Below are 12,493 nucleotides of genomic sequence, written 5' to 3'. Positions count from 1 at the left end.
GTTAACTTTGAGTGAAACAAAGATGAAAGAGAAAGGTGAGTATAAGTTTGGTAGTGTGAATGGAAGGATGTCAGGTGTTGACAGAGGAAGGGCAAGAGAAGGTGTGGCCTTGTTAGTGAGCCCGGAAGTGCAGCAGTGTGTGATTGAATGGAAGGAGGTGTCATAGAAACTGATGTGGGTGAACGCGAAATTTGAAAATGAGTTGCGGGTATTTGTGAGTGCATATGAGCCTGGTAGTGAAAGGGATGCAAAAGAGAGGGAGTCTTTCTGGAACAATGTTGATGAGTGTCGGCAGAGTTTTGGAGTGAATGTGAGTGTGGTAATGATGGGAGGTCTGAATGCAAGAGTGGGAAATGTAGCAATTGAAGGTGTAGTTGGTATGTATGGTGTGCCTGGAAGAAATGAAAATGGGCAACGAACGATAGGGATGTGTGTTGAGTGAGAGATGGTGATTGGAAATATATACCTTGTTTGAGAAGAAAGATATAAATATACATGGGTGAGACAGGAGGATGGAAGGGTTGTTGATAGAGCATTGATGGACTATATGATTGTGTCCAGGAATGTAAGAGGAAGATTGTTGGATGTGAGAGTTTTGAGGGGTCAGGGCAGAGGTATGTCTGACCACTACCTGGTGGAGGGAAAGTTGAGAGAAGATAAGATATGGGTGAGAGCTAGGAGAGTTAGATGTGGCAGGGAGGTTTTGAAAGTGAGTGAGTTGGATAAAACAGAGAAAATGATGGAGTATCAGAAGAAATTGAAAGATGAGTGGTGCAATGAAAGATCAGGAAAATGGCAGCGTGGAGGAGGAATGGTAGTTGTTTAAGAGTGCTGTGGTGGGGCATGCAGAAGAGGTGTGTGGTGTGAGATGAGTGGGTGATGGTGTAAGAAAGGGAAGTGAATGGTGGTGCGAGGAAGTAAGTATGGTTGTGGCTGAGAAGAGACATGCATATGAAGTGTAGCTGCAGAGGAAGGATGAGGTGTCATATGAGAGGTATAAGGAAAAGAGGAATAGGGTGTGAAGGGCTGTGCATGATGCTAAAGTGGCAGCAGATGAGAGGTGCGGTAGGTGGTTGACTGAGAAATTTCAGCAGAATAAGAAAATGTTTTGGAAGGAGGTGAAAAGGGTGCGAAAGGGAGAGTCTGGGAAGGACGAGCGAGTAAAAGCAGAGGATGGAAGGATATTAAGCCATAGATTGCACAATTACCTTTTTTTATCCCATCCTGTGGTACGCAAAAAAGAAGGAAAAAAAAAAAAGTTCCTTTTTTGTTTTTGTTTATTATAAACTTGAAGATAAACATCCAGGGCATCATCTGGTGAAAAGAAAAAATTCTCTCTCTCTCTTTCTCTCTCTCTCTCTCTCTCTCTCCGTCTTTGCGTAGGGCCATGCTTAAGTTTACGTTCGGGAGTAGTGACAAAATGAAAAAAAAAAATTAAAACTTTTTTTTTTTTTTTTTTTTTTTTTTTTTTTTTTTTTTTGAAACATGAAGATAAACATCCAGGGATCATGTGGTGAAAAGAAAAAATCTCGCTCTCTCCGTCTTTGCGTAGTGCCATGCGTAAGTTTGCATAGGGGTCGAGTTGTTTGTGGTGATGCACGGCCAGCACAGCCTGAGCTGTGGCTCGCAGTGCAATGCTACCCAGCGTCAGCTGTAGCTCACAATCCACGGGTTAATTGAGATAGATGCAGTAAGGAAGAGATGGACAGAGTATTTTGAAAGATTGTTGAATGTAGAGGAGGAAAGGGAGTCTGAGATTGTGGCAGATGGAAGGTTGCAAGAAATAAATGTATTGGAAGAGTTGAATGATTCCTTTGATCACGATGGAGGAAGTGCAGGAGGCAGTAAAGGAGATGAAAACAGGGAAAGCTGCAGGTATGGATGGGTGTGCTATGGAATGCCTGAAATGTGGTGAAGCAACTATTGTTGAGTGGTTGGTAAGATTGTTGAATGTATGTTTTGTGGGAAGTATGGTGCCAGTTGACATGGCAAGTGCTTATGTGGTTCCATTGTATAAAGGTAAGGGTGATAATTATGAATGTATTGTACTAGCTTTAGAGGTATAAGTCTGTTGAGTGTTGTAGGTAAGGTGTATGATACAGTGTTAATTAAGAGAGTTAGGGAGGGTACAGAGGGAGTGATTGGTGATGAGCAGTGTGGCTTTAGGAGAGGGAGGGGATGCATGGACCAGGTGTTTGCTGTGTGTGAAAAGTATTTAACGAAAGGTAAGGATGTGTTTTGGGCGTTCATGGATTTAGAGAAAGTGTATGATTGAATTGATAGGGAGGCTTTATAGACTGTTTTAAGATTGTATGGACTTGGTGGTAGGTTGCTAAAAGGAGTGAAAAGGTTTTATGTAAATAGTAGAGCATGAATAAGAGTGGGAAATACTGTGAGTGATTGGTTTCCCATGAGAGTAGGGCTGCAGCAGGGATGTGTGATGTTGCCTTGGTTGTTCAGTATTTGTTGCCCTGGTTGTTCAGTATTTTTATGGATGGTGTTGTGAGGGAGGTGAATGCAAGAGTGTTAGGTGGAGGTTTGAGTCTTGTGAATGCTGATGGTAGTGAGTGGAATCTGAATCAGCTGCTGTTTGCAGATGATACTGCACTGGTGGCTTATCCAGAGGAGAGATTGAGACAGTTGGTAGAGGAGTTTGGAAAGGTGTGTGAAAGGAGGAAATTGAGAGTAAATGCGAATAAGAGCAAAGTGATGAAGTGTATGAGGTTGGTAGATGGTAGGAGGATGAATATAGTTTTAAATGGTGAGTTGCTTGAGGAGGTAGAGTGTTTTAAGTATTTAGGGTCACATGTTGCTGTGGATGGAGGAATAGAAGCAGAAGTGAATTTAGAATGAATGAAATTGGAAAGGTGCTGGGAGGAATGAAAAAAGTGTTTAGATGTCATGCGCATAGAATGGATATGAAGAGAAGGCTGTATGAGGGTGTTGTGGTACCGACTGCATTATATGGGGCTGAAACATGGAATATGGGTGTAGGAGAGAGGAAAAGTATGAATGTAATGGAAATGAGGTGTCTGAGTAATATGTGTGGAGTGGCGCGTATAGATCAAGTGAGAAATGATGAAGTGTGAAGGAGAACTGGAGTTGTGTGGGAGATGGCTGATCGAGTTGAGCGGAGGGTGTTGAGATGGTTTGGGCATATGGAGAGAATGGATGATGAGCTATTGGTGAAAAAGATAACTGGATCAGATGTGAGAGGTGTAAGGCTGAGAGGAAGACCATGAATAGGATGGATGGACAGTGAAGAGAGTGTTGGATGTGAGAGGGATGTCTGTTGAGCAAGGAAGAGTGGTTGCTTGTGATAGAAATTATTGGAGAGAAATTGTAAATGAATAAATGATGACGCAGCCCTGAGGGGATATTCTTCTGCATTTTGGTCTGATCAGCTGATAAGGTCAGGTGAGGGTAAGGGGATGGGTCCATTATGATGTGGGAGGGGTAAACCAGCTTTGCTGTCAGGCCTTGCTGCGGATGTCACTGATTGCACTGTGCAGTTGACCCTTATGCAGTATGGTGTGGTGAGGATCTGTCCCTTCTCCCTTTTGGGCTATAATGTGAATGAATGTGTACATGTGGTTGAGTAAGTTGGGACTGTGTTGTCCAATCTCAGCTACCTCCCTTTCTCTGGGGGAAGCAGCCTAGGTATATAAAATAGAATATCTATCTATCGCCGGACGCCTTAATCCCATATGGGGTGGCCACAAACAAATCGCCTCCACGTCTCCCTGTCCCCCACCATTTCACTGCCCTGCTTCCAACTCACACTGCCCTCCCACATATATATAGCTCTCCACTCCATCCCGGGACTGTGTTGTCCAATCTCAGCTACCTCCCTTTCTCTGGGGGAAGCAGCCTAGGTATATAAAATAGAATATCTATCTATCGCCGGACGCCTTAATCCCATATGGGGTGGCCACAAACAAATCGCCTCCACGTCTCCCTGTCCCCCACCATTTCACTGCCCTGCTCCCAACTCACACTGCCCTCCCACATATATATACCTCTCCACTCCATCCCTCCATCTCATCCTTGGTCTCCCCCTCCCCCTCTCCCCCTCCACCTCACTCACAGACACTCTCCTCATCAGTCTCTCTCTCCATCCTCTCCACATGGCCAAAATAGAATATAATATACCTGTATATATATAGTACAAGTGCTCGTGGGCCCTTTGGGCTCTCTTGCACTTGCTCTTGCAGAGGGCTCTCACGCTGCGCGCTCGTTTCTTCGTACTTCACGCATGCGTTGCAATCATTTCAGGTAATCCGAGTCATGTTTATGTGCTGTTCTAGTCTAATGTTGTCACTATCGGTCGTCAAGGTGACATTGAAGGGTCCATGATGGTCCGTTTATGTGCTGCTCTAGTCTAACATTGCTTCTTACTCGTTTCCTCACACTTCACGCGCTTTGCAATCATTTCAGGTAATCCGAGTCACGTTTATGTGCTGTTCTAGCCTAACGTTGTCACTGTTGGCCGTCAAAGTGACATCAGTATAAAGCCAGCAAAAACTCTACGGTGAAGGCAACCCAAATTTCACACACTCACGCCAGGAGCGGCATTTTTTCATCAAACTTTGATCACTCATTAAATATAGTAAAAGTTTTTCATTTGTGATGGAACCAAGTTTTTTCACATCAGTGAATTTTTTCCGATTTTCGTGCCAATTTCGGTGCGATTTGTATGTGGTTTCGGCTGCCCAAAATACAAACACACACACAGAAGGTTACTGCTGTAGTATATCACATATATATATATATATATATATACTGTAATCCCTCCACTATCTGATGTAATAGAGCCAAAGGCATGTCCGGAAAGTGGGCCCCAGCCTCCTGGACTTGTACTTATGAACCCTAACCTAGCCTGACTCAGAAAAACACCTGTCCAGCTCCCTACTGGGCATGCATAGCATCTGTTTAAACCTATTTAAGACCCTTTTCACACCAATAATGGATGTAAAGCATGAAATAAATGAAAAGGAACCAGAGAATGAGGAATTAGAAGTGATTATACCTCAACCAGGGTACTTACAGCACGTCTGTGGCTGCCTTCTCTATGGCTTTGCGGTGAAAATGCTCTTGAAGCACGTACAGTAATCCAGTGTTGTGCTGCACTTAATTCTTTGCACTGTAAGTTATAATTGTCTAACACTGCACATTGTTCTTAACTGCACCACGCAAGTTTCAACCGCCAATTTGCATTCCACAGTTAATCTTTTGCACTCTAAACTCTGATTTCTTAACACTGCAGAACACTGTAAATTCCCATGTGGTCTACTGGCGAGGTATTGCAGTTTACTTACTGTTTATTCACAAAAAATGAGCACGTGTGGCATCCACTACGATAAGCATCTACTTGCGATCAAAATTAGGCAGTAATTGTTGGGAGTATTGGTGATGGGGAAACAGCGTTGCCAGATCACAATGGCCACATTACCAAACTCCTCAGTTTCCATTACCAAATTTAACTCTTCATTACTAAATTCGTAAACCTAGCATTTATTCTTCACTTATTATATATACAAGTGGTAATACATGTAATCACTCTCCTTATAATTAACAGCATGTTGATTATTTCCACGCTAGGTAGGCTAGTAAATTAATCAGAGAGAGCAAACAATCCACCATCTCCATCCTGTGTATCCTCATACATGTGAAAAATCCATTTGGTGATGCATTATTCTGATTCATTACCAAACAAATTTTTCATTACCAAATTGGCCCACATTTGGTAATGAAAAATAACAAATGGCAACCCTGACAGGGAAGGGGGGAGAGGGGAGGGGGGAGGAAGGAAAGGGTTAAGGGGCTGTGGTGTAAGCAGCTGTTCAGCACTGGGCGGCAATTTCAAATTACGGGGGGGGGGGGATTCAGATCTGGGGGGGATTTTGTTCTTATTTTGGCCATTTTTGGGTTCCGAAGGTCCAGGCCCACAATGTCCAGCATGTGGGGTGTCCGGAAAGTGGGCGTCCGGATAGTACGGGGATTACTGTATATGTATACTGTATATATATATATATATATATATATATACAGTGGAGCCCCTCAGATAGCTTTTTTTTCATTAGCGAATCCACGGATTGCGATAGGAAAGAAACTATCTCATAGCGATTAATGTTGCATGGTTAGCGTAAATACGCTAGGCATTTAACATGTAGCGAGCAAGGATAGTCCATGGTAGCAAGTGGGTGGGCAGAGTTGCCAAGGTCAGACCCTGGTAACACTGACAGTAAGTGCGACTCTATCCTCACTCAGTTCTTTGACCCATTGTTTATCCACGTGCCGCGCATTCATTCAACTCGTCGCAGTCTCGCCATTGTTAAAGTTTTTTGTGACCTTCCATTTATTGTCTGGCTACTGAGTGTTCTATTATCATGGCTTCAACTTCGAGGGCTGGCCCAAGTGGTGGCGGTGGCTCAGGGAAAAAAACAGTGCAGGTAGTGTAAAAGTGATAAAAAAGGCCAGAGAATACATGTGTGGCAAGCCAAAGAAACAATACAACATGGAGGAAAAGAAAAAGATAATTCAGATGATTGAAGATGGTGCAAAGACATGTGAAATTGTTAAACTGTTAAATTTGCCTGAATCAAGTGTAAGAAACATAAGAAAGAAAAAGGATGAGATAAAGGCAGCAATAAAAACCACAACAAATTATGGGTGGTGCAGGTGGAGCTAGATGGGCCATGCACAACTATCTATCTATCTATTGCCAGACGCCTCAATCCCGTTCGGGGTGGCCACAAACAAATCGCCTCCATGTTGCCCTGTCCCCTGCCATTTCACTGCCCTGCTCCCAACTCACCCCCCCCTCTCTCATATACCTCTCCACCCCATCCCTCCATCTCATCCTCAGCCTCCCCCTCCCTCTCCACCCCTCCACCTCACTCACATACACTCTCTTCGTCAGTCTTTCACCCTCCATCCTCTCCACATGGCCAAACCATCTCAGTGTATTCCTCCTAATGCTTCCTATCACATCCACATCCACACTACAATGCTCCTTTACATCCTCATTTGTCAGCCTGTCTCTCCATGTGACTCCACAGGCTCCTCTTAAATAACTCATTTCCACTGCTCTCACTCTTGACTTGTGTCCTTCCAACAACGTCCAAGCTTCATTTCCATACGTTAGAGTTGGTATCACAATACTGTCATGTAGTAACTTTTTCACTTGCATGCTCACTTCCCTGTTTCTTATCACTGCTTTCAAGGAACCAGCAACCATTCTTCCCTGCTGTACCCTTTCAAGCATTCACCCTCCAAACCTCCATCCTTACTCATCGCACTACCCTAGTACTTAAACGTACTTACATTTTCCAATTCCTCACCATCCAACCTTGCTGTACATTCACTGACTTCACCTTTCTCAAAGATCATCACTTTACTCCTCCCTACATTCACCTTTAGATTCCGTTTCTTACACACTCTCCCAGATTCATCCACCAAGCCTTGCAGCTCCCCTTCATCTTCACTCAACAACACAGTATCATCTGCAAACAACAGTACAGGGAGTTTCCAAACACTACCTTCTCTCACCAGGGCCACTCCACCATCCATGCACGACACTACTGAAAAAAACGGAGTCCAAGTGGTGACTGAACGTTATGTAATGAAGTGGTTAGCAAGGCGATTAAGAAAAGGAGCAAGTGTTGATGGACCAGAAATTCGTGCAAGGGCAATAGCAGTGTACTGTGGACTATGTGCAAAAAAAAAAAATATCCAAAATCCTGCTCCTTTCAATGCCTCATGTGAGTGGCTACACAGGTTTAAAAAGCGCTGTGGGGTAAAGCTGGCTTTCTACCAGGGCGAGGTTGCATCTGCAGACACTAGAGCTGCACAAGAATTTCCCCAAATGCTAAGGCTATTATGGAGGAAGGAGGGTACACTCCAGATCAAGTTTTTAATTGTGACGAGACTGGGGGGTACTGGAAGAAATCACCCAAGTCCACCTATGTCCACAAAAACCTTCATCAGGCTGCTGGAACCAAAATGGCCAAGGATCACTTCAGTGTCCTGCTTTGCTGCAGTGCTTCAGGGGACTTGAAAATGAGACCCATTATTGTCTATAAATATGCCAAACCACATTCCTACCACCACTGTGATATGAACATACTCCCCAACTGTGTGTGGTATTCAAACAGCACTAGATATATGACCTCAGGTCTTTCCATTAAGTGGTTAGATGAGATTTTTGTGCCCTAGACTCACGAGTATTGCAAGAAGAAAAATATTGACTGGAAAATATTGTTGTTCATGGAAATGCACCCGGGCACGCTCGCTTCATGGTAGACCGCCACCCTAGCATATAGGTTGTTTTTATGCCTCCCAACACTACCGCCAAAATTCAACCTTTAGATCAAGAGTTAATTGCTAACACTAAACTCTTCTTCTGTGGCAAGCTCCACAGCAAACTGAGGGAAAAGACTGAAAACTTTCGAGAACTGAAGGAGATCCAAGAGGCTAATTCTAGCGACAGTGAACCCGATCAAGAAGCAAGTCAAGAGGAAGAGGATCAAGAGGAAATGACCGTCAAGGCCTTTTGGAAGTCTTTTAAGATAAAGCATGTAGTGGATTTGTTCTGTGAAGCTAGGGGCCAAATCAATCAAGCCACCATTGCATATGCTTGGGCCCCCCCTGCTTCCACATTTGAAACAGGCAGGTGAGGCAGCCGGGCAGGAGCTGCAGGTGGTGGCACGTGAGACTGCTGACATCATCAGAACTGTGCCGGTACTCTTGTGTGTGTCTGACAAAGAAATCGTGGACATGGTAGGAGGTGAAGATCGAGAAGAAACTGCTGAGGAGATGCTGAACCAAGATGAGGAAGAAGAGGAGGAAGTGCAAGAAGATAAGGAAGAAGAAAAGAAACCAAATGAGCCAAAAGTGAAGGATTTGTTTGAAATCCTGGCCGTACTGTCCGAAGTTCAAGACAGGGTAGCCTCTCTCCATTTTAACTGTTGAGACCAAGCCTTAGTGTATTTCCAGGATCTGACGAAAATCTTCACTGAGAACCTGAACGTCAAAATAATGCAAGGCGCCAGACACTGATCACACGATGTTTAAGTCAGCTGCAAGAAAGGTTTGAGGCACAAAGACAAGCCATTTTGAATGCCTCATCAGACGAAGAGGACGATGTCGACATGCCCCCTGTTCAGCTCGAGGAGGACCTCTATGATGGTTGGGAAGATGAGGAAACGGAGGCCCATCGCATCGAAAATGAAGTTCGTTTGCGTGTGTTACAATGTGAGGGGCGAGAGGAGGACTAGGGACGAGAGATTGAGAGTGAGCAGAGTCAGGGCCATGGTCACTAGGCTGCTGCAGTACGGTAACCACCAAGCACGACAGTAATTTTAACAATAAATAGCAAAAGTGATGTAAAAGTTTGTATATCCTTTTGCATGTTAAGTGTAAGTTTATTTTATTAGTGTTTGCAGTAGGAATTTAGGGTTTAGTTGGAGTGTATGCAGTATTTATTTTTTAACGGCTCTAGCAGGTTGCCACGGTACGACAACTATATTTATCAGTAAAAAGCACTCAAAACGAATTAAAAGTAAGTTTGTTAATCATCTTTGATTATGTAGTATACATTTATCTTATTACTGAAGAAATATGACGTGATATTAATGGTTAATGGAGGAAATCAGGGATATAGCTGAAGGAGTCAAGGACTGTATTAATTTTTTTAGGTTAGAAGTTTGCCCCTCAGATAGTGATTTCATGGATAGCGGCCATTTTGACGGACTAATAAGGTCGCTATCCAAGGGGCCCCACTATATATATATGTATATATATACAGTGTATATGAAATGGAGTCTTTGGTAAAAAAAGAGAGGTTGTCATTTTCTGTACTTTCTTTGATCATCACCAACATTTTGTGCAGGTCAGAGAGACTTGTCTCAAGCCTTGGAAAGCCAGGGCTGGGGGGTTAGCTACTCTGAATGCATTAAAAGCAGAAAAACTTCTTTAAAGCTATTGTTGAACTTCCCAGCAGAGTAAGTCCTCCACCTTGAGGATATACTGTACTTTTTTCCTCTTTACCTCACATTTGATGCTTGTCATCTTGGACAGACTTTCTTTATGCCCAACAAAACTTTATTTTTTTTCTTTAGCTGTTTTGATAGTAAGCTGGCATAAAAAACTTCTTCAATGTTAAAACCAAGGTTTCCCCATTTATTTACAGGATGGGGGAGCCCCACCATCACCTCCAACAGTCAACTAACGTTTCATCATCTCTAATATCCTTTGCTTACTTCAGTCAGCGTCCACCCCTCCTTCAGCCCCAAGTGACCTTTGTGACTCCCGCATATGTTGACGACATGAATGAAACCGGACAGAGCACACCTTGAGCAGACCCAGTGATCCAGGGTACAGATGGTCATACACTGAAAAAAATAAGATCTGAAGCTAATTTGAAATGGGAAATATTTTAATCTGTTTAAAACTGAGCTAATAGATGCTTAGAAAATCAGAGATGGTTTTTTCTGTGTATTAATTATTGCACATGATTTCTGTACTCTATCTTTGTTTTATTCAGTTGAGTAATTTGTTGACTTAAATCATTATTTCTTGGTTATTTTTCACCATAAATAGTTAAACTTCATTTGGTGCTTATAAAATTAGGCTCCTCCAGATATATGTATATATATATATTTATATATATATATATATATATATATATATATATATATATATATATACACCAGTATATTTTTTACACAGTTGCAAATATTATAATGATTTTTTTTTTTAATTTTCATAGGTGTTCATTATGTTGTTAATTCAGGTGATGGCTTTCTTTAAGGAAGCATACAGTACAGTATATGTAAAAGGGCTATTCAGAATCCTAGATTGAATGTTTTTTTTTTTTTTTTTTTTTTTTTTTTTTTTTTTCCATAAGACCACCTTGAGTTAGAAGTTATATATACTGTACTGTAACATGCTGGAGCCTTGGTACTGGTGACTAATTTTTTTTCTTTGGTACAGTTGCAGATATTATAATGAATTTTTTAACTTCATAGTTGCTCATATTCTGTTGTTATATCAGTTGATGACTTTCTTTAGGTAAGCATACAGTACAGTATATGTAAAAGAGAACAGTTCAGAATCCTAGATTGAAAATTTTCTTCATAAGACTACCTAAAGTTAAGTTATATACATTGTACTGTAATATGCAGGGGCCTTGGTATCAGTGAGTGAAAAAGTAATGTTACCTTCATTTTATTTAGCCATTTTATAGTTATTCGGGGTGATGGTACTGCTGTTTTTTATTTTCTTCTCTTTCAAAGTTACAAGATTGAGTTTGCAGTGAAATTTGATATATATACAGATATATATTTAGTATACAGTATTGTACAGTCAGCACTCACATAACGTGCGATCCTATAGCAAAACTCACATAACACAGGAGGCAAATTTTATGTTCAAATGTTGCCACAACACAAAAATGATAGACATTACGCGAGTGGAGGAAGCTGCTCATTTTTTTTTTAACACCATACTACGCAGCAACGTTAGACATAACATGGCCAGAGGCCCCAAATTATGGTTCAAACAGTATAACTTGGTAAACTAGGGTCATAACGTTGTGGGAACAGACACAACGCTGCCAGTGATGGTCATAGTGCGGGTTGCATCAGCCTATGATGTATTGCTCTCATGTGTCTGTGAGGGGTGTCGTCACGGTCCACTGAGCATTCCTGTCCCAGTTGAGTCTACCCTCTCCCCTTGCTCAGGCTGCATACTTGCTTTGTGTGATCTTCCCTTTTTTTTTTTTTTTTTTTTTTTTTTTTTTTTCCCCCCCACTGAACCCCACTCCTCCTCCCCCCAGCAAGCCCACAGCCTCTTCCATTCAAGGTGAGGAATCCTCCAGTGTTTGTATATAATGAAGTCTTTATTAGGTAGGTAAATGTCCTGGGAAAAAAAAAATGAAAATTGTACCAAAAGGTGAACTGGAAGTTGGGATGGTTACCATGAAATGCTTTAACATGTAAACACATGACCCTACAGTGCAGAAATCTCATAAAGCGGGAGCTTCTGGGTACAATATTCGTGCGTTATGTGAGCGCTTGCTGTATATTGATATATATTCATTGGTGATGGAGTTGGATAATGCAGTGTAACTTTGTCTTTGTACTAGATATACTGTATTGTTTAATACACACAAAAAAAAAAGAATCTCAAGAGATTCAGAAAAAGTTTAATATGTTTTGTGGTTACAAAATAGTCACATTAATGACATCTTAATTCATAGTTAGGTTCAAGATACAATTAAAATTAATAATGGTTATTAACAAATATATTCTTTAATGTCACACAAAAGCACAAGCAGAGTTTTCTACGGTATTTTACCAAGCAACTACTATTCATTCACCTTTTGAAGGTGAGATAACACCACCCACTTACTAGGTATGTCTTATTAACCAAGCACAGGCAATGCATACTTCATTAGAAGCACTTTACAGTTCTGGTTGCAAGTGCTTAT

General features: G+C 41.8%; 1 protein-coding gene across 2 annotated transcripts in view; it reads left to right on the top strand.

Annotated features, from left to right (window-relative positions):
* Positions 1-10,529, top strand: part of LOC145401991 (small integral membrane protein 14) — a 60,091-nt gene extending 49,562 nt beyond the window's left edge. For both annotated transcript variants that reach the window (XM_080274094.1, XM_080274098.1), the window contains exon 5: positions 10,193-10,529. In XM_080274094.1, coding sequence (XP_080130220.1) covers positions 10,193-10,231 — 39 coding nt within the window. In that variant the 3' untranslated portion in view covers positions 10,232-10,529. The remainder of the gene's footprint in view (positions 1-10,192) is intronic.
* The last annotated feature ends 1,964 nt before the right edge of the window (positions 10,530-12,493 follow it).

The sequence above is a fragment of the Coenobita brevimanus genome, chromosome 6 (genome assembly GCF_032717465.1).
Source record: "Coenobita brevimanus isolate Jiangsu-jjx chromosome 6, ASM3271746v2, whole genome shotgun sequence".
NCBI classification, from domain to species: domain Eukaryota; kingdom Metazoa; phylum Arthropoda; class Malacostraca; order Decapoda; family Coenobitidae; genus Coenobita; species Coenobita brevimanus.
This window is presented reverse-complemented; position numbering and strand designations above follow the sequence as displayed.